The 23714-nt window shown below is 43.5% G+C and overlaps 1 protein-coding gene across 1 annotated transcript in view; it reads right to left on the bottom strand.

The window, feature by feature from the left end:
• sptbn5 (spectrin, beta, non-erythrocytic 5) overlaps positions 1 to 23714 on the bottom strand; it is a gene marked incomplete at both ends in the record, with an annotated part of 320085 nt that overhangs the window by 9616 nt on the left and 286755 nt on the right. Inside the window, 6 exons of the mRNA XM_083633035.1 lie at positions 3169 to 3276; positions 5678 to 5854; positions 12819 to 13008; positions 21390 to 21607; positions 23135 to 23290; positions 23452 to 23631. Of these exons, the coding sequence (XP_083489161.1) occupies positions 3169 to 3276; positions 5678 to 5854; positions 12819 to 13008; positions 21390 to 21607; positions 23135 to 23290; positions 23452 to 23631 (1029 nt within the window). The remainder of the gene's footprint in view (positions 1 to 3168; positions 3277 to 5677; positions 5855 to 12818; positions 13009 to 21389; positions 21608 to 23134; positions 23291 to 23451; positions 23632 to 23714) is intronic.

Here is a 23714-nt window from a genome sequence, read left to right as displayed (position 1 = left end):
ACCGGTGGCCGTTAGTGTAACTGCAGGCAGCGTGTGAACGAGATGACGCGCGGGCACCATACTCGCACGCGCACAAGCAGTTGCCTGGCAACAGCAGAGCTGTTCGTTGCTTTGTAACGTTAACTCATATAAGTCACTTGAAAACGGCAACCTGGACAATTTATCGGTCAGATCAGCCTCGAGATGCCCAGGAAGGATTCTGGATGAATTAGGGGACGTTATTGTGGCATGTTTGGTCGTGTTTTGGCTTGCGTTGGCTGCGGGCAAGTCGATACTCATGTTAGCACAAGCCAGGAAATAGCCTGCTCCCCCTGTATGTACGGCCTGGAGTTGACCAAACTGAACAATCAAACAATGTTTCATAAGCATAACAGTAACGTTAGGCATATTTACGACTGTTAAATTCATTATCCACACAAGACGGTAACGTTATTAGTGGGGCTGGTGGTAATTTCTGTAAATGTAAATTAATATTAGTTAGCCGCGATTAGCATCAAGCTAACGTTACTAGTATGTGCAGTCCCACTGCAGCCAACTGCAGTCAGAGCCTGCTGGCTGCGGGAAGTGGATACTCATGTTAGCACAAGCCAGGAAATAGCCTGCTCCCCCTGTATGTACAGTCAAACAATGTACCGTAAACATAACAGACAGTAGGCTAACGTTAGGCATATTTCCGACTGTTAGATTTATTATCAACACAAGACAGTAACGTTATTGGTGGGGCTGGTGGTAATTTCTATAAATATAGCTAAATCTATTAGTTAGCCGCGTATAGCATCAAGCTAACGTTACTATGGTTCTAATAGGCAGACTCACAACCGCAGCTAACTACAGTCAAACAATAATGTTCCATGACCATAAGCATAACGGTAGTAACGTTAGGGTTGCATTACTTCACACAAGACGGTAATGTTAGCAGAGTTTCTGACCAGGTGGTCAGATACTTGTACTACGGAGTGACAGTAAAAATCTTGAATCTTGAAAATCCATTAGCAAGCAGCTAACGTTATCTGGTCAAAACCACATTACAGTAGCTACAAGCAGCAAGTTTCCTTCATGAACCGAAAACACAGTCCTGACTCTAGTTTCCCCCGATGTCGGTCACATTGCTGCTGTCTGGCCAGACGGGCTTCATTAGATAAATATTTATTTATTTAGTCTGGACTTTTTCTGGAGTCTGTGTTGTTGTTTCCTTTAGCTAGCAGCTAGCGACGACCGTAATGTTAAAAGCTACTTCAGCCATTTCCTGTTAGCGTCTAGGACAAGAGACAAGCTCGACGTGAACGCGCGAGACGTCACATCCTCTAGCTGAGGCGGGAGATGCTATCCACTTCGAAACTGCGGTTTTTCAATGTATCTTCTGAACGGCTGGTCTGAGAGAAACGCCCCTGGTCGCCATTCTTAAGTTACGTCAAGGCGCATTCACTCAGTGCCAATAATAAACACTTTGTGCACATTTATTTCCAAAACCAACGGAATGGGCCTTTAAAGGGACAGTTCACCCCAGAATCAAAAATACATATTTTCTCTCTTAGCTGTAGTGCTATTTATTAATCTAGAACGTTTTGGTCTGCCTTTTCCCTAATACAATGGAACTGGATGCCACTCGGTTTGTGGTGCTCAAAGCATACATTTGAAAGAAATCATTACCCAGTTCTAATTAATACACAGACCTTGTTGTGAGCAGTTTCATGTATACGAACCGACCGACCGAACTACACCCGACAACCGTCTCACAGCACAGAAGGAAGTGTGCTAACCTTACAGCTGCTAAGCTAAGGTTACAGATATGCTAATGTTAGATACATCCTTCCTTCTGCGGAGTGAGACGGTTGGTGTGTGTAGTTCTGTCGAAAGAGAATAGTTCCTACATGAAACTGCTCACGAAAAGGTCTGTGGATTTTGGGCGCTTTGAGCACCGTAAGTCGAGTGCCATCCAGTTCCATTGTATTCGAGAGAAGGCAGACTTCTCTACGGCCAATATCTCCAAAACTAAGCAACTCGCACCAAAACAATAATAGATGGATAAATAGCACTACAGGTAAGAGGAAAAAAACATATATTTTTAAGTCTAGCAGTTTGCAGTTTAGCTTTTAAATTCAGGTTTCATCTAGGTCAGCAGTTTCCAACCTTTTCCAACTCAGTGCTCACTTTAAAATGTCTACATTTTCTGCGGCCCCCTCCGACACCATAAAAAATATGGAGGCCAAATAATGAGTTCTCAGAACACGTTTTATTTTCCACTCTAACACAGCATCTGAAACATGTTGCATTTTCAATGTTGCAGTTTCCAAGGAGCTGTCAATGAGCAAGTGCTTTTTTTATTTGTTTAATGTAAAAAACAACACGGTGGGAATCACTTATCTAGCTCTAGGCATATTAAAATTCCCTTACAAGAAAATATAGCATTTTCCTCTTTTCCTACTATGACGTTTATAGTCTATGTTCTTCACTTCTGAGGTGGCTGTGTTTAAAAAAAGAATCACCTTGAATTATTTTGTGCCTTGAGATAACTTGTTATGATTTGGCGCTATATATAAAATTGATTGATTGACCAATTTGTTCTTATTCTAGAGCAGGGGTTCCCAAACTTTTCCGTCCATGTACCACTACGTACAAAACCAACTTTCCCAGGGACCACTTCGACTGTGTATACCAATCCCCCCCAAAATAAAAGTTGACGATCTAACCATGCAATAGCAGCAGAAAGGCTAAATGACAATATAAGGCTACTAGCTGGTTCAAAACAGAGAGACACACACACCTGCCAGCATTAGGCTGTGAAAAAGAGGACCCCTTTGTAAAATTAAAAAAAATTCCCTCGCCAAAATGTAGCCTAAATTTTGAGTGTTATTTAGCTATGTTCCTGACAAACTAGCATGACATGGTTGGTAGAAATTGATTCATTAGGTCTTCTAGTTTGATAGGATACCAGAAACTTCACTCTGGCTTTAAAACTGAGCCTGCTGCAGTATCTGAAAGAAAATGTAAAAAAAAAATTAACGCCCAATCTGTAAATATATATATATATACCGTATATATTTTGTGTGTGCAATTCTCTGGCGGACCACCAGGCGGAGCCCCGTGCCCAGTTTGGGAACCAATGTTCTAGACTAGAGTGTCACCAGCCAAACTGCATTTTGTGCTTGTGTGATGGTAGCAGCTTACCTGTGTTCTCTTCTCCTGTAGTGTGATGAAGCGCTCACTCTGGGCCTGGATCATGGTCTCCAAGTCCTCCTGCTTCTTCAGCAGTTCCAGAACGTCAGACACAGAGTCCTGACACAACCACATCAAGGACAGAATGTCAGACACAGAGTCCTGACAACCACAGCAAGGACAGAACGTCAGACACAGAGTCCTGACAACCACAGCAAGGACAGAAGGTCAGACACAGAGTCCTGACAACCACAGCAAGGACAGAACGTCAGACACAGAGTCCTGACACAACCACAGCAAGGACAGAATGTCAGAAGACACAGAGTCCTGACACAACCACAGCAAGGACAGAACGTCAGACACAGAGTCCTGACACAACCACAGCAAGGACAGAATGTCAGACAGAGTCGTGACACAACCACAGCAAGGACAGAATATCAGACACAGAGTCCTGACACAACCACAGCAAGGACAGAACATCGGACACAGAGTCCTGACACAACCACAGCAAGGACAGAACGTCAGACACAGAGTCCTGACACAACCACAACAAGGACAGAACGTCAGACACAGAGTACTGACACAACCACAGCAAGGCCAGAACGTCAGACACAGAGTCCTGACACAACCACAGCAAGGACAGAACGTCAGACACAGAGTCCTGACACAACCACAGCAAGGACAGAATGTCAGACAGAGTCCTGACACAACCACAGCAAGGACAGAATGTCAGAAAACACAGAGTCCTGACACAACCACAGCAAGGACAGAATGTCAGAAGACACAGAGTCCTGACACAACCACAGCAAAGACAGAACGTCAGACACAGAGTCCTGACACAACCACAGCAAGGACAGAACGTCAGACACAGAGTCCTGACACAACCACAGCAAGGACAGAACGTCAGACACAGAGTCCTGACGCAACCACAGCAAGGTCAGAACGTCAGACACAGAGTCCTGACACAACCACAGCAAGGACAGAACGTCAGACACAGAGTCCTGACGCAACCACAGCAAGGACAGAACGTCAGACACAGAGTCCTGACGTAACCACAGCAAGGACAGAATGTCAGACACAGAGTCCTGACACAACCACAGCAAGGACAGAAGAAAGACTCCAGCCTGGTTAAAACCATCCTCATTTGTGATCTCACATTCTGTTTCGCTCTACGTATCAGTCTGGACTCCAGCCCGTCCACAGTGATTTCAGTGGGTGGGACAAACTTTCACCAATCTAATTAATCTCATCATAGGATAGGCTATATTTTTCTAGCTGATGCATTTAGAACATTCTTTTCACTTTGCTCTTGCTATAGTGTAGCGTATTTACATGCTTGCAGTATTTAAACTCCAGTTAGATTGGTTTGAGAATAATATGGAATAATAGCCTATATATGGAGACAGACAAGAGGGGATAAAAGGGAGGGGGGGAGATCAGAGCCCTCGGCTTTTCTGAAGCCGGACTGGATCGCTCCGTGGAATTGGAGCTGAAAAGTGAAGCATGTGATTCGTTTACTGCAGTTCCCCAATGAGCAGATGGTGCATAATTTTACGCTTAAAAGGCGTGGTTATAATGATTAAGGCCACCTGTTGCGCCGACACCAAGATATCAAGTGCGCTGGTCCACACCCACAATCTGGGCTGTGCCTGGCACTAAACGCAGTTTGCAACGCCGATGCAATGATAGAGCCCGTGGTGTTGTCATTCACGATTTGTGAAGGAAGTCATCAGTGATGTCACTTGAGCAATTGTGATGACATCAGTGATGTCACTCGAGCAATTGTGATGTCATCAGTAATCACCCTTCCTGGCTGAGGCTATAGACCAATTTCGAGTGGACGTCACGCGTTTACATCAATGCAGTTACATGGTGGCAGGAAACTTACATTGATAAGAGATGGCTAATAGGTTGTTCCATTGCAACATCAGCGCACAGCAAATCCGCCATTTTGGCCTGAGGGAGACACCTCTGATTGGCTGTCATGGTTCTGTGCTGTTGTCCTATTGGCCATTGAGGCTTTTCTTCAGGCCAAAATGGCGGCAGCGCTGTTGTCAAAAACAATTCAACTCTTGCCTTCAATACTCTCTGCAAGTAGGAGACAAACTGGAGAGATTCCCGGAATAAGGGAAAACATGTCTTGTGCCGCGGCTCTGCCGTATAGACACTGTGCTTTCCCACTGGGTATATGGCCATTTATTTGGATCCTAGACCATCCCCACAGTGAGTACGGCTCACTTTCTGCCACCAGCTCAACTTGAAAATACGTAATAGCTGTTTGCAAACACAAAAGTGGTCTATAGTGGTGACGAACAGAATAGGGAAACAATGGATATAAATGACGTAGCTTTTTCCACCATGTCTTGTATTTATGACCTATGAAGCATCCCGGCCTAAGAATTTCGCAAGAGTGTACTTGTGCAACGGGAGTGACAGTAAACATCTTGAAAGACCTACCTCATAGTGTGTTCAGTGTGTGATCTCGTAGGAGCTGAGCCAGTTTAATGTGGTCTAGACCTACCCCATAGTCCTCGGTTCTCAGCGTGCTCTCGTAGGAGCTGAGCCAGCGGTCGGCCTGCTCCATCTCCCTCCTCAGGAGCAGGATCTCCAGGTCCTCCTCGTACAGCAGCCTGGTCTCCTGCCACACCTCCTGGACCCGCGCCTCCAGCTCCTGCAGCTCGTGCATGCGCTCCTCCACCTGGCCATCAGGAGGAGTGAGGTGGTTAGCGGATATTTCTACCTGGTGGTCAGTAATCATAGCACTATGCAAGGTTTACTTTGATGTTAGAAATGTATAGCAGTCACTGTATTAAGTGCAATTAGGAACTAGTGTCTAATCTTTGATAATCTGAAGAGTTGAAGATGTTTTTATGCATATTTCATTTTGAGCAGTTGTTTTGAACCCTGGAGCAATTTTTCCAATAGTTCAGTTTGTTTGGGCATGAGAATGCCACAACTGCAGTCCCTGTGTAACTTTAGCTAAGCACAAAGATGGATATGAAGATCAGTCCAGACTATGGTTTTCCCTCTAGAGCAGGGGTTCCCAAACTTAAGAATACTGTAGTGTGGCCCACTTTGAAATCTGAAAATCTTCCGGGGCTCACACAACCCTTTACTCACAACTCTGATCAACACAAACAAGACTAAGGTCGCTTTCACATATAAGCTGTTTGGTCCGGTTTAAACGAACCAGAGTTCATTTCCTTGGATAGTCCGCTTGGTTTGGGGTGGTGTGAAAGCTCAAACAAACTGGTGCAGAACAAACAAGTGAACTCTGGTCTGCTTGAAAACGTGGGCCCTGGTTCGCTTGTGAACCCTGGCGCGTTTCGTTTGTGGTATGAAAGCAAACCGGACCATACACAAGAGCAAATATAAGAAACGGCAGTGCATCATGAGTAGAAGGAAGCAAAACAAACACTGCGGCGCGCACACGTGTACAGTACTGTACGGCGGCACGTGACGTACGTCGTCATCTGTGTAAACAACAACACATCGTTGTCTCTCATCGGGCTCGCCTTCTCCTTTGGTACTGCCTCGCTTGTCTCATCTGCAGAATGAAATGTTCAACAGCTCGCTGCCTCATCTACTGCTCATATTGGGCACATTCTTGTAAAATATTTATTTGATAGTAACACCAAATTAAAACCAGAAATCCCAAGATCGTATAAAGGTGGTGTTGCGCCATGGTTTGTGTTTCGCGGATTCACTTGTGTTGTTCAGTCAGCCATCAGCCAGACAAGAACGCGACGGAAGAGGAGATATTTCCCTTCTCTACTCTGTCCAATAGACGATCGACCGTTTTGACCACGTGACATTGGTCAGAAAGTTTGGTGCGCTTGACAAATTGCAGTGTGAAAGCGAACCCCCCCCCCCCCCCCCCCCCGAATCGCACCGAGTCCACCAGCTTACCGTATTTCCTCTATTAGTGGCCTCTATTCCATTACTGGCCTCTGCTCTAATATAGGACGGGGGCACAGCCTGCTCGGACAAATAAAGGCCCCTCCCTCAATACAGGCCGGGTCAAAAAAAACAACAACGAAGGAGCAAAAACTACGGTGAATACGGTACTGTAAAACACAACGCATCTACCGTGTGACGTAACCGGACGTAACGCAGAGACCAAACGAACCAGACGAAAGTTTGACGTTAAGTTTAGCGTTGTGCAATATGCAGCGGAACATTTGGTACAGTGTGATGTGGAATCAGCCCTTCAAGCAGAGCCTGCACGATGCCTACGACGAGTGGATAGCTGGGGACGCAGATAAGCAGTACACAGCTGGAGGTGGAAACCTAAAAGCGCCTGCTCGACGCCTGCTTGTGGACTGGGTGTTCGCCGCCTGGGACAAGCTGGACAAGGATCTGATCAAAAAGTCCTTCCAAGTTTGTGGACAGTCTGTGAAAACTGACGGGAGTCAAGACAACCTCATCCACTGCTTCAAGCAGGCACAGCCCTGCACCGCTGGACGGGAGGCTCTCGCCCAGCTGCGTTAGCGGGACCAGGAGAACAGACAGGCAGCCGAGGATGAGGAAGATGAAGAGGAACTGGTCAACAATGAACTTGTTGTTCTGGATGATGTTGATGATGATGACGCGGAGGATACCGACATACTAGATGAGGAGGAGGAGGATACTGAGTGAGTGAGTGACCACCAATATTTATTTGCGTTGTTCGGGTTTTATGCAATATTTTGCAATAAAAGTCATGAAAATAAAGGAGTATGTCCATGAGAGTTTAATATTAAGAAATAAAGGCCTCACTCGATTACTGGCCTCTGCTCTAATATAGGACGGGGGCTCTCTGTGGCTCAGTAAATAAAGGCCCCGGTTACTATTAGCGGAAATACGGTATATGTGAAAGCAACCTAAGATGAAGTATTTCCATATCTAATTTTTATTTCATTAACAGAGCATGTGAACTTTTATATGAAATATAATGTGAATTATATTTATATTTATGTGAAAATGTATAATCCATCCACATACAAAAATTTTGGGAAAATACCAAAAGCCAGATTGCCAACATTTTCTTCCCCTTACTCGTCAGAAGTATTTGCATGCATAACACATTTGTTGAGACAAAATAAGTCAATCCACAAGCTATTAATGCTATTTAAGCTGTGAAAAATGCTACCTTATCTGTAAAGGGGAGACTCCCCATTGAACCAATTTTCATTCAGATAAATTGAGCTGAGAGGTCAAGGGACCCCTTTTGAAATAGTTTTTCCCTCACCCAAATTTAACCTACATTTGGACCGTGATTTAGCCCCCTTCCCGACAAGCTAGCATATGCTTGGTACCAATGGATGCCTTATGTCTCCTAGTTTCTTCTGATAACAGGATTTCCACTGTAGCTTTAAAAATGACCCTGCTACAGCCATTTTATTGCCCCGAAAATGTTGGCAGACAACTCACGGCCCACCTGCAGTACCTCCACGGCCCATTAGTGGGCCGCAGCCCACACTTTGGGAATCACTGCTCTAGAGCAGTGATACTCAAATGGCGGCCCGCGCCCCCTGTGTGGCCCACGATGGAATTGCAAAAAAAAATATATATATATATATATATTTTTTTTTACAGTGCACCTGAACGCAACATGCAAGATACCCGCTGAATAAGTGTCCAAATGTTCATGTCATTCTGGCCAATACTCCTGCCCAATGCATTTCAGTCTGGAATATGGAATATCTTTCAATAATCTATGATTTAGCTGCTAAATTGACAAATACCGCCATCTGCTCGCTACCCAGGCACTTATGTATGTACTTAACCTAACTACGGTAACTATCCGGTGTGCACAACATTGTCAGACTAAACTCCAGCTGACACCCCAAAAACCTACAATCCGCTACAGAAAAATGTATATTGTTTGTTTATTAACTGGCCCCTGGCCTTCTATCATTTCACGAAAGTGGCCCCCGGGCAAAGCAAGTTGAGTATCCCTGCTCTAGAGGTTCATTTTGTTATGCTAGGCTTTCCAAAAACCTGCATTTTGGTTTTGGGTTGTTTGTGTAGAGCACGTGTCAAACTCAAGGCCCGGGGGCCAAATCCGGCCCGCCACTAAATTTTATGTGGCCTGGGAGAGCTAGCAACGAATACAATTTGCACAATATAATTCTAATTCTAATTAGTTCTAATAGTTGTAGGCTAGTAGTTGTTGTCCTTTTGCCATTATCTTTCCTATAATTTTGCTTTCTGAGCTAGTTATTAATTAAGTTATTAGTAAAAACCAATTATAATCGAATCAGAGGCAATTACAGTATGTATGCTAACAAGTAGATACATTTATATCGAGTTGATGTGGCCCGGGATGAAATTTAGTTTGACAGGGGTTCAGATTAGATTCTCACTCCAAACGAACCGCACTGCAGTTATCTTTGAAGAGGACCAAAATCCACATTTTCAGCCATCTCTGTGTCATTATTTGAGCTTGAAACAGGCTTGGTGGTGTGAGACCTGGGATGTTTCCAGAACAACTCTGGAGCCCCCTCTTTCTTCTTTTTCTTTGGAATGAGAACATGATCCAACTGTGATTAAATTAACATGGAAACAGTATATTCATATTCACTATATTAAAGGAACATATTGATAGTCAATAGCAATCCTGTATAAATCTTGGGATATATCGGTATCACCGGTAAATAAGGTCCCTGTATATAATTTATTGCTCACTTATACTTTCTCACATATCTTACTTACTCGTACTGTTTATATTTATTGTATTGTGTGTGATGAATAAAAAAAATATTACGACTACTACCCAGCCCAACTACAGGAACACTGTGCATTAAAGGTCCTATCCGTAAGTTTGGCTGGAAAATAAACGTTCACAAAGTGTTTTCTATTACCAATGAGTGAATGCGCCATTCCGTAACTTAAAAAATGAGCCCAACCACGTCTCTCTGCGTTCACCCATTGCAAAGATATTGCAGGATTTTCATGCTGGTCGCAGGTTATAGGACAAATCAGCGTGACGTCACTTGCCACCCAGAAATGCGGAACCCCGCAGCAGTTAATAGTATGAGTTGCGCCAAACAAATTTTAATATCTCAAAAACTATACATCACATCGCTTATATTTTGACATTCTGAGTGAGAGCAGAATTAGCTCAAGAGTTTGATGTATAATATGGCCCCTATCTTCCCACTGGCCTTGGGCGCTAAACTGGCGTTAAACACAAAAAAACACGCTTTGCGCCTGACTCGGGAAGATAGCATCATGTTTTTAGGCCCCGAAATGCGCTTTACGCTGAAGAGGCGTGGCTCAGTGCCAGAATAGGCCAGAATGGGCGTTTCGGCCTTAAATAAAATAGCAACCAAATCAGCCTAAGTAGGCTAAGTGGTAGATAGAAATAATAGTTATGTTAACACAACATGCAATTCTAGAACATTTCAATAATAAAAAAAATAATAAATAAAAGATAAAAATCAAAACACAACCCTATGTGAAACATACATGTAATCCAGGTGGCATATATATCCGTCACAAATACAACGTGATATAGATGAGTAACACGGTTGTACTGTGATGTCCGCTCCAACAAGACTTACTTGACACATACTTTTTCCAATAAAAACACATTTATGCCATGACTTTACATAATGTAGGCTATATTTATGTTGCATCATTTAGCCTGTGCTGTGATGTGCAGGAGCAGCAGGTAGCCTACAAGTTATAAAACTAAGCCTGTCCTGAATGAGCCGAGTGGGGGTGCTTGTTCACTATTGTGAACAAGCACGTGTGTTTACAACATAAAGATCATGGAATTGGATGCTATCAGGAATGTCACCGATAGTTAACATTCTATATTGTAGGCTACAAGGAGACCGCATCAGCCCTGCTGAACAGATCTGTATTTGCCTGGCTGTAGGTTGAATTGTTTTATTCAGGCTATGATCTGTGATGTGCTGAACTATCCAAATTGGCATGAAGAGATGACAGCATGCAGCCAAAACCCGGACATGGATCGAGTGGATCGGAGCTTCGAAAGGAAGAATGTCATTGAGTAACTGCAGTTCACCAATGAGCACAGTTGTGAATAATTCTACGCTTAAAAGGCGTGGTTATAATGCTTAAGGCCGCGTGTAGTGCCGACACGAAAATTATGACTGCGCCGGTCCACGCCCACTAATGTGGGCTGCACCTGGCGCTAATCGCTAATTTAAGGCCAGTGGGACGATAGAGCCCTATATGCATGTCGTGTTAAAGTTGTGTGAACTGTCGCAGTTTTTAAAATGTAAACAGAGTTAGCCAGCTAGAGTCAGACACTCAAGCCGTTGCCACCCAGTGACGCAGTTTGTTTACCAAAATGCTGCTCGGCTGATCTCTGTATACTTTCCCGGTAAATTTGACGGATGTGACATTCTGCGTGTTCACGAGCCTGCTCTTGTCCTCATGGCTCCGGCGGAAATATACCAACGAAGAAGATGGCTAACAGAAGTGGCTAACGTTATGTTCGTGGCTAGCTGCCAGCAAACAAACACCAACACAGACTCCAGCAAAACGTCCACACAAAAATAAATAAATATTTATCTAGTGAAACCCGTCTGGCCAGACAGCAGCAATATGACTGACATCGGGGGAAAACTAGAGTCGGGGCTGTGTTTTCGGTTCATGGAGGGACCTTGTTGGTTAATTGTAGTTGCTGTAATGTTGTTTTGGCCGATAACGTTAGCTGCTTGCTAATGGATTTACCACCTGGTCAGAAACTCCGCTAATAACATTACCGTCTTGTGTGAAGTAATGCAACAGTCGCAAATATGTCTAACGTGACTACCGTTATGCTTATGGTCATGATGGAACATTATTTGACTGACTGCAGTTAGCTGCGGTGGTGAGACTGCCTAATATTATAACGTTAGCTTGATGCTATACACGGCTAACTAATAGATTTACATTTATAGAAATGATGACCCACTAATAACGTTACCATCTTGTGTTGATAACGGATGCAACAGTCGTAAATATGCCTAACGTTACAACTGTTATGCTTATGGAACATTGTGTGACTATTTAGTTTGGTTGTGTCTAGCTCACATCAACGCCAGGTAGGCCTATTAGATGGTATCGGGGGAGCAGGCTGACTGCAGTGAGACTGTCCATTATTATAACGTTAGCTTGCTAATCGCGGCTAACTATTGATTTAACGATTTACATTTATAGAAATTACCACCCAGCGCCACTAATAAGTTAATGTTACCATCTTGTGTGGATATGAATGTAACAGTCGTAAATATACCTCAACGTTACTGTTTATGGAACATTGTTTGACCGTTCAGTTTGGTCAACACCAGACATTAGACGGTGCCGTATAATACAGGAAAGCAGGGTAGTTCCTGACCCACGCTAACGTGAATATCCTTATCCATTTCCCCGCTGTCAATGCAAGCCAAAACACGACCAAACATGCCACAATAAGGTCCGATAATTCATCCAGAATCCTTCCTGGGCATCTCGAGGTTGATCTGATAAATTGTCCAGGTTGCCGTTTTCAAGTGACTTTTATGAGTTAACGTTACAAAGCAACCAACACAGTCTGCTGTTGCCTAACCTCGCGTCACCAGGCTCTCTGTGCTCGTCCACACACTGCCTGCAGTTACTCTAATGGCCACCGGTGTCAGTAATAGTTAGAACTTACGGATAGGACCTTTAAGTCTATGCCTAACCTCTTGGCACATGAAGTTGCCTTCCTCCATCAGGCATCTCCCCTCATCTTTCACAGCCTGTGATTTGTTGAGCTGCCTGTCAATCTGGACGTGGTACTCCTCGTGCTTTTTGATTAGCTGCTCCAGGTCAGTTCCTTCCCCTGCCAGTGGCTCTCCTCGCACCAGAGACAGCATCTCTCTCAGCCAGGCCCTGTGACAAAGACACAAGTCCAATTTTAATCAATGTGATAAGATTAATGTAATGCCTACCACAAAACACAAAATTAGGGATATTTTCCAACTCTTTTGGGCGATTGCCGATACCGATATATGCAAATCTTTCCACAGAATTTCAGAGAATGTCAAGTCTCTCCTGTAGTGGAATTTACACATTATTATGCCTACTCTTATCGTTATGGCCCCCTGGCAGATGCAGACATAAATATAATGCTTTTTGAAATGTACACGTTCACTGGGAAAAATAACAAAACTACTTGAAAGGTTATGTAAAACATGCCATATTTTTATTTATTTAACATTTCCTTCCTAAGAAAACTGTAAGATTCGTATTCCTACTTAACACGTTGAGTGCCATAGCCGAGATATCTCGTCTTACATAATCCAACGGTTAAGTGCCATAGACGAGCTATCTCGTCTTACATAAACATTTTTTTTTTTTGACGGTGGGACATCAATCAACTCCTTTTACGTCTTCTATATCACTATTGGGAGGAAGAGAATGTGTATAATCTATTTTACCGACCACTAAGTGGCGACAGTTCTCTCCCAAGACAGAGAGAAGCCACAGCCAGCCACAGCCAGAGCAGCCAGCCAGCGCGCTGGAGAAAGCCACAGTGTAATTTTCAAGGAAGCAGCTCGGCGAAAACTCCCTCGATCCCACACACACACACACACACACACACACACACACACGCGCGCGCGCGCGCGCACACACACACACTCGAGCACCCCCGCGCATAAATAAGACCAGGATCGCAAAAGCTTACTCAAACCTCAAGAAACAGTTTTTACAGTCCAGACGGCCGCGGAGAATCCTTCCCCCACAGCACAGACGGAGGGAGGAGCCCGGAGACACACACACACTCTCTCCCTCTCTCTCCCCCTCCCCCCAGTCCCGAGAGAGAGAGAGAGAGAGGAGAGAGAGAGAGAGAGAGAGCACACACAGAGCGGGAGACAGACACGCCGCGGGGGCAAAGAACGGACAGAGATCCCCTCCCCCCAGAGCCGCGGAGCAACGCGCGAACACACACACACACACACACACACACACACACACACACACACACACACACACCCACACACACACACACACACACACACACACAATACAGTATACAGTCTCGCCCAAGGGCACCCACAATCACAGGCAGGTGACTGTTCTGCTGTTTGATTGAATTTCACAAAACTGCGATTATCTCAGCTTGCTGTCTCATACGCTAAAACCATGCTGTACTCAACGGCTAATATCTACATAACTACTAACTCTGCAAACTAACTCTTTTAGACAGAGAAAGCACACATTCTATTAGTTATTTTTAGATGATTGGTGTTCACGAAGTCTTAACAGAAAAGAATCCTCGGCTGTTGTAAAATGAGCCAGAATCCTCAAAAAAAAACCTGGCACAACTTACCTACAGGATTGAAAAAATGGCTGGCACTCAATGTGTTAAACAGGCTTAGACAATGCTCATGCTCTCCCTGAGAGATGTGGGCATCATTAAAACATTGTTTTATCAGCCTGTCATATCGGCAGAAGTGTTCATTTCGGGCAGATGCCGATATTTCATTTTAAAGCCTTTATTAGCCTATTTCACATCCCACCCAAATCAGCAATTTTGTGTCTAAAAGGCAAGTCAAGTCAAGTCAAGTCAAGTTTATTTGTATAGCACATTTCATACACAGAGGCAATTCAAAGTGCTTCACATAAAATGGTTGACAGAAATAAAAGAAGAGAATAAAATGGACATTTAAAAGCATCACAACAAGACTTTAAAAAGAGTATAAAAAGTGCATTAAGCAACAGGCGCAGCAGTTGCAGAAAGCGCTAACAACTTATAGAGGACACATTGGGTTTGCATAGTAGCTGTCAGCAGTTAAAAGCGACGGTAAACATAAAAGTCTTTAGTCTATTTTTAAAAGTAAGTAAGGTTGGGGCAGATCTGAGGTTTTCAGGCAATTTGTTCCAGCTAGCAGAAGCATAGTGGGTAAATGCAGCCTTCCCATGATTTGATTTGATCCTAGGGACAGTTAATAAGCTGGACCCTGTTGACCTAAGAGTTCTAGACGGTTCGTAGCGTGGGAGCAATTCAGCTATGTATTTTGGGCCTAGGCCATTAAGTGATTTATAGACTAATAACAGTATTTTAAAATCTATTCTATAACACACTGGCAACCAGTGTAAGGACTTAAGAACTGGAGTGATATGATGAGCTTTCTTAGTCTTCGTTAGAACTCTAGCAGCAGCATTCTGAATGAGTTGAAGTTGCCTAAGTTATTTTTTGGAGAGACCAGAAAAAAGGATATTGCAATAGTCTAACTACTATAAATGAAGGCGTGAATTAGTTTTTCTAGATCCTGTCTGGACATGTATCCCCTAATTCTTGCTATATTTTTAAGATGATAAAAAGCTGATTTTCTAATTGACTTAATGTGGGAGTTAAAGTTGAGATCGGAATCAATAATAAAAAAAAATTTAAGCCTTTGTTCTTTGGGGCCAAAGACGATCACCTCTGTTTTGTCTTTGTTTAGCTGTAGGAAATTCTGGCACATCCAGTTATTTATTTGATCAATGCACTGGCACAATGATTCTATGGGGGCATAGTCAGCTGAGGAAAGAGTTATATACAACTGGGTGTCGTCTGCATAGTTATGATAGGCTACTTTGTTTTTTTGCATAATTAGGCCTAGAGGGAGCATTATAAAGGTTGAAGAGAACAGGCCCCATAATGGATCCTTGAGGCACCCCACAAGTCATCCTAGTTAGGTCAGATGTGTAATTGCCAATGGAGACGAAGTACTTCCTGTCTTGAAGATAGGACTTGAACCACTGGAGGACCATACCCGATAGCCCAACCTAGTTTTCCAGTCTGTCCAATAAAATTGAGTGGTCAACAGTGTCAAATGCAGCGCTAAGATCCAGTAGCACTAGAATCGAATTTTTGCCTGAGTCTGTGTTCATTCTGATGTAATTTATGACTTTAGTAAGCGCGGTTTCTGTGCTGTGATGGCGGCGAAAGCCTGAGTCATTTGAGGTTAGGAATCTATTGAGTTGTAGGTAAACAACCTTTTCAATTATTTTGGCTATAAAGGGGAGATTAGATATTGGTCTGTAGTTACTGATTACCGATGCATCAAGGCTACACTTTTTTAGTAGGGGTTTAATAACTGCAGTTTTCAGGGACTCAGGAAAAGTGCCGGTCAAAAAGGAGCTATTAAAGTGACTGTTCTATCGAATTTCACAAAAAGCCGTTTATCTCAGAATAAATTTTCAGACGCTGAAACCATGCTGTATTCAACTGCTAATGCTTACATAACTACTAACTCTACAAACTAACTCTTTTAGACAGAAAAAGCACACATTCTATTAGTTCTTTTGAGATATTGTGTGTTCACAAAATCCTAACAGAAACGAATCCTCGGCTCTTGAAAGATGAGCCAGAATTCCACCGACCCACTAAGTGGCGACAGTGCTCTCCCAGACTAGAAAAAGCAGAGCCAAAACTGCAGGGGAACGCGCGATGAAACCATTCTCATACTGTAGAATGGATTGGCGAAAACGCTTTCGCTTTCGCGCTGATTGCTGGCGGTGAGCATGGCCGTAACTAGCTATGAGGACGGGGAGGTCCGGACCTCCCCTAATATTTCAGCCTGCAAAAAAAAAAAAAAAAAAAAAAAATTTTTTTTTTTTTTTTTTTTTTTGCAGGCCAGGCCAGGCCAGGCCACTCACTGAACAGCAGGCCAGGCGCCGCCTACTGGTTTACTAGTGGTTTTATTACTTTATTCAGGTTTAAAGTGGGTGCATCTCATTGTAATCATGCATGATGCCAATTGCCAAGCTCCCGAAGTCAGGTATGCAGGTGGCTATATGCATGGTTTCAGTTTCATGACCCAATAAGTAACAAAAAGAGGTGGTGTAAAGTTAAAAACAACATAATATATTTTATTTTATTTTTCAATCGTTCCTATCAGGAATAAATAAATGTCCCTCTGTATGTTTTTTTTATTATCGATGATGACTTTGTGTGTTGTGTACGGCTTGGGTTGTGTACCTGTGTTTGTAGGTGTCATTTTGATATGAATTTGGCTAAAACAGTTTGTGTTTGTTAGTTACAATTATGTTGACAGGAGAGCTGAGCAGGTGGTGACATGAAAGAGAATATACTGAATAATGACATCACAACAGTATAATCCTAATGTTGATTTAAAATGATATATTACTCTAAATATGGCTAAAAAAGGGGGGGGGGAAAACTCAAATCCGCCTCCCCTTGCTGGACCTCCCCTATTTCGGAACCCTGATACGGCCCTGCCGGTGAGGGATTGCAAATTTGCATAATAGATTACGGGTGGAACACACTTTGAAACACGCAGCATAAATAAGACCAGAATCGCAAAAGCTTCATCAAAGCTCTCAACCGAAACTCCAAGAAACGAGCGAGCCCATCCAGACTTGCCCAGCGGCCGCCAGCAGACAGGAGCAACAGCAAAGCAGTGAGCCTGGTGACGCGAGGTTACAGCAGCAGCAGAAACGAGCTTGTGACACGCCCGCTGCAGCCAAGAAGAACACACACGGAGGGAGGAGTTTGAAGGAGAGGGGTGTTTCCTGCTGTTATGGAGGAAATTACTGTTCAAAACTACTGATGCCAAAAATGAATGGTTAAAGTGACTGTTCTATCGAATTTCACAAAAAGCTATTTATCTCAGCTTAAATTTTCAGACGCTGAAACCATGCTGTATTCAAGTGCTAATGCCTACATAACTACTAACTCTACAAACTAACTCTTTTAGACAGAGAAAGCACACATTCTATTAGTTCTTTTGAGATATTTTGTGTTCACAAAATCTTAGCAGAAAAGAATCCTCGGGTCTTGAAAGATGAGCCAGAATCCTCAAAAAACCCCTCTGGCAGAAGCTACCTACAGTAAAAAAAAAACCGGCTGGCAGTGAATGTGTTAACTATTTGCAATAGGTCCGACGACAGACAGTTATAAACGCTTTTAAAAAAGCTTGTTGGAAGGGTATCGAGACAGCACGAAGATGATTTAAGGCCTTGCACAGTTTCCTCTAAGATGTCGTGGTCGATAACGCTGAACTGGGACAAATTTATCGAACTAGGGATCTGCGGGTAGGATGATGTCACAGCATTTCTTGGTGTGGAGCCACTAATAGCCTGCCTGATATTAATAATTTTATCCGTAAAAAAGGCAGCAAACTCATTTGACAGTAGAGAGGAACTCAGGTGCTACACAGAGAGGCGGGTTAGTCAGTCTATCAACTGTGGCAAATAGAGTGCGTGCATTGTTCACATTTTTGTTAATTATCTCGGAAAAGAACGATTGTCTCGACCTTTTCAGTTCGAGGTTGTAGGAGTGAAGGCTTTCTTTGTAAATATCATAGTGAATGTGAAGATTAGTTTTCCGCCATTTACGCTCAGCTTTCCTGCAATCTTTCTTTTTGCATCTAACGGATGCAGAATTTCGCCAGGGTGCTTTAATCTTGCCAGACAGCAATTTTACAACAACAACAGGCGCCACACTATCAATAGCATTCAGAATTGTTGAATTGAAGTTATCGAGAATGTCATTGACAGAAGCTGATGTGGGAGGAGATAAAGAAAATGTCTCCATAAACAGCGCGCTGGTGCCTACATTAATGTCTCGTCTTTTAACGGTTTGTGACCTATTAATGACCTCCGGGGAGATTTCCATTTCAAAAAAGATGCAAAGATGGTCAGACAACGCAACATCAATAGTCGACACAGAAGAGGACTTGAAGCCCCTAGTAATAACTAAATCCAGGGTATGGCCTCGGTTGTGAGTAGGCCCTGAAACATGTTGAGACAGATCAAAAGTATCAAGTAATATATTCAGTTCTTTGGCAAAATTATCCATCGGGTTATCAATATGAATATTGAAATCCCCAGCAATAGATATACAGGGCCCTATCGTTGCAATCGGCGTAGAAACTGAGTTTAAGGCCTGGCGCAGCACAGATTAGTGGGTGTGGACCAGCGCACTCGATATCTTGGTGTCTGCGCTACACGCGGCCTCAACCATTATAACCACGCCTTTTAAGCATAAAATTATGCACCATCAGCTCATTGGTGAAGTGCAGTAAAGAGTCACAAGCTTGCCTTTTAAGCTCCAATTCCAGGAGAAATCCGGTAAAACAAGACAAAGCCAAGCGCTCTGCTCCCCCCCCTCCCTTCATCCCGTCTGTCTGTCTCCATATATAGGCTATTATTCCATATTATTATGCTTCTCAAACCAATCTACCGTAACTGCAGTTTAAATACTGCAAGCATGTAAATACGCTACACTATAGCAAGATCAAAGTGAAAAGAATGTTCTAAATGCATCAGCTAGAAAAATATAGCCTATCCCTATATGATGAGATTAATTAGATTGGTGAAAGTTTGTCCAGAAAGATATCGTTTTCTCTCCCCTGCTGCAGGTAGGATGATGCACATAAATATACCCTACATTATGTAAAGTCATTGCATAAATGTGTTTTTATTGTAAAACTAAAATGTGAAGTAGAGCCAATTTATTGGAGCGGACATCACAGTAGGACATGACAGTAGAAGCGCGTGACACTGTCACTTATCTAAATCACGTTAAATCGACAAGGGATATATATAGCCCCAATATGACATAGATGTTTCACATAGGGTGGTGTTTTCATTTCAATGTTTTATTTGGTCCAATATTGACAATTGCAGGTTGTGTTACCATTACACATTATTTAGATCTACCTTTATATCTATTTCGGCTGATTTGGTTGCAATTTAGTAGCGAAATGGAGTAGCACAATGCATGCTGGGACATTTTACAGGCAGTGAACTTACAACTTCTTTTTCCTATGGGACGTGTGTTGTGTCTGTCTGAGCGAGGGAGTCAGAGAGAGACAGAGAAGGGTGACAGGGGAGAGGCAGAGGAGCGCCCCGCTCAACTGGCGCACTGAATAGGCCTGGTTTTCGGGGGGGAGTAGAGGCTCCGAAGGGGGGGGGGGGGGATGGGCTGAGATCGCCTGCATGGCAGAGGATGTTTCGTCTAGTCGGCTGACCTCGAGTTGTGGCAGCAGGGATTGTTGTTGATGAGACGTGACGTCTGGTAGCAGTGTGACCTCGCGGCGAGGGTTGGAGATAGTGGAGGGGGGGGGGGGGGGGGGGGGGCGCATTCCTGGCCGTGGAGTTATCAGATGTTGGATGATTGATGTTGTAGATAAGGTTGGCAGTAAACAGCCTTGTGCCATCTCTGTTGAGTCAACCATTACGACTGTAGAGATGGCTGCGATCCCAGAAGAGATTGAAGTTGTCAATATACTTCACATTATACCGAGGGCAGACAGTTGAAAGCCACGTGCTTAAGCTCAGGGACCTGGTGAACTTATTGACTTTGTATCCATTGGGGGGCAGGGGCCACTAATAAATGCCTCAATATCAAGTGAGGCTAGGAGCTTCAGTAGGTCCAGGAAGTCACGTTTTAGTGTTTCTGATTGCTGTTTCAGAATGTTGTTGGCTCCTATATGTAGGGTCATCTTGTTTAGGGAGCTGTGAGTAGACAGGATTTCAGGAATTTTCTCTGTTATATCACAGATCATCTCATCAGGGAAACAGAGTGTAGCGGTGTTGTTTTTAATCCCAATGTGTTTAATATCCGAGTCTCCGATGAGCAAGGAAGTAAAACAAAGAACCAAAGAAGATCCAGTTTGCTGTTCCTCCGCTGCAGGGACTGATCCAGTCCCAGCATTCTAATTAATGTCTTTCTTGCACCCATGTTACTTCCTGCATTTTAGACACAAAATGGCTGATTTGGGTGGGATGTGAAATAGGCGTATTGGCCGATACCGATGACATGCTGATATCATTGTGGATCCGTACACAAAATGCCCAAGAATGATGCAGACTTGTGAAGGTGAGATGTGAATTTAATGTTGTCAAAATTATCGATAGTATCAATAAGTATCAATATTTTTTGTTTTTACTGATTTTTAACTGACTCATTTGCAACAGTATCGCAGCACTTACTCTTAATGAAAAATCAAACATACTACTTGATTTTTCCCTCCCTATCATTGGTGGGTATCTGTTGTTTCAACAAGCTCAAAGAAGTGTTCTGATAGGCTGATGATTAGAGCAGGGATAATCTCTGCTGTGTGTGCAAAGTTTCTTTTACCAGGCCTATATGGAGAAGCGTGCGTCTGTCCATCCATCTGTCTTCGTTTATTTTTATGCCTCTTGATGTGTTGTCATTTTTTCCCGTGGTATCGAAAATAGTATAGAGTATTGATATTTTCCTGGGTATCACAGTTAGAAATTCTAGTATTGTGCCAACCCTGAAGAGAACCTACATGAGTTCAGTGCAGTGGGTGAAGTATCTCTGTACAGCCTCAGCCTGGCCCAGCCTGGCCCGGCGCTGGGAAGCTTTGTCCTGGAGGCTAGCCCAGCAGGCCTCCACCTCCTCCAGTCTCCCCGTCAGACCAGCCCTGGCCTGGGGCAGCCGTCTGCCCAGAGCCCTGCCCTCCTCTCTGCTCCTGGACACCTCCTCGGAAATCACCGCCAGGTCCCTCTGGGGATAGACGATGACAACAAGGCAGTCAACATTATTTCGTATGGATGACCCTAGTGGAAATGGACCCTATTACACATTTAGTAGGGGTGTGACAATACACATATTCGTACCGAACCGAGGCTTTAGGTTCAATACACATTGCAAATCGAATGAATGTCTCACTGCCGAACAGTGCAAGTCTTCGACAAGGATATCATAGTAAACGAAAACTGAGATGAAGAAGACGAAAAGTGTAAAAAAAAAAAAAAAAAAAGGTCATAAATTGAGATAAAATTTTCAGAATCAGAATCACTTTTATTGCCACAGTATGCAAGTTACATACGAGGAATTTGTCTTAGTGTCTGTATGCAGAATAGCGGTCACATCAATGTACAGAGATAAGAAGTAGGAAGATAACTAAAGAAGAATCACAAAGTTGCAAGTGCAATCAAATCGAGTAAATATATACAATATGTACATGAGTGGTGAAGTGCTCAGTGGATAATAAATATGAATTTATGTTGAATTTACATGATATTTACAGACAAGTTATACCAACATACCACGCAGCCATGGCATCATTATGAGTTAACGTTACAAAGCAACCATCACAGTCTGCTGTTGCCAGGCAACTGCTTGTGCGCGTGCGAGTATGGTGCCCGGGCGTCAGCTCGTTCACACGCTGCCTGCAGTTACACTAACGGCCACCGGCGTCAGTAATAGTGAGTATTGACGGATTGGGCCTTTAAGTGTTTTTATTTTTATTTTATTTTTTATTCTGTGTGCTTGTACTTTCTCTTGTGAAGCACCTTGAGATGTCAGTTTTGATTTGAAAGTGTGCTATACAAATACAATTAATTATTATTATTATTATTATTATTATTAAGTTAAATAGGCATTACATTTTTAACTAGACTGTGAAAATAATAAAATACATTTCAAAAATCAAGTAAATCTGTCTGGCATTTCTACTTTTTTGCTGTATCGAAAACCTCATGAACCGTGATACCAATGTGTTGTATCGAACCGAACGATGCATTTTGTGAACCGTTGCACCCCTACCCTTTAGGTCAGTGGTTCTCAAAGTGGGCTCTGGGGACCCCCAGGGGTCCTTGAAGGAGCTCCAGGGAGTCCCCAGCAAAAAGGGGGATAATTTATTTTCACTAGAATTCCATCCATCAGTAACATGATGACAGAATGTATGACTATTTTGGTCAAGGGTTTCATGCACTTTCTGCAATAATAGAACATCTAAAAGCAACCTAGAGGCCTACCACACCAAGGCGTTGTTTCCTCCCTCCATACTCCACCATAGACCAGACCGATGTGTCTCGTCTTCCTTGCATAAAGTACATCCCCTTAAAGCTATCAGACAAGATTGTTTTCTACCTGCTTACCTCCAGAGAACCTTTCAGACCAAGGTGGGACCTACCTCCATAGAAGCCTTCCAGAAGAGAGTATTTCCTAGCTACGGCTTTCCTAGCTTCCTGGCTATGGAGGCCTATCATACCAGTATTCCACTACTGTCACTGGAGTGTGTCCTACCTCCAGTGCCTCATGTTGTCTAAGCAGAGTCTGGATAGAGAGCAGATCATGATCCTGGTCTTCTGAGTCCAGCACAGCATCCTTCTCGGCCATCCAGCCCTTCAGCTCATCCACATCATGGTTAAACTGGTGAACCTCCTTCGCTGAGTGAAGATTCTGAGACACAGGATGCAAAATTGTCCCTTTCTCTAACATCCAGGCCAAGCTTTTTGGCATACAGCAGTGAGCAGGCATTCATCCAAAACCAGCACTAGCTAGAGACATTAACATTAAATCTGGTGAATTGGTCAATGAGGATGCGATAAAAAAAGTAGTACCTGTTCTCTGGTCTTGATGGTGTTGTTGAGGTTGTCCCACAGTTGGCTGAGAGCCTGGGCCCTCCTCTGGGCCTGGCCGGCCTGTTGTAGCCCCTGGCCCAGCAGCTGCACCGAGGCCAGCCGGCTCTGACCCAGACTGGACACCTCCAAGACCAGAATCTCCAGCTTCTTCTGAAGGACCTGGATATGATACAGAGAGAGGAGTGAGACATCAGAACCTCCAGGTTCTTCTGAAGGACCTGGAGACGATACAGAGAGGAGTG

Source organism: Poromitra crassiceps (assembly GCF_964638095.1).
Source record: "Poromitra crassiceps genome assembly, chromosome: 3".
Lineage (NCBI taxonomy): Eukaryota > Metazoa > Chordata > Actinopteri > Beryciformes > Melamphaidae > Poromitra > Poromitra crassiceps.
The sequence above is the reverse complement of the archived record's forward strand: the minus strand, read 5'-3'. Positions and strand labels throughout refer to the sequence as shown.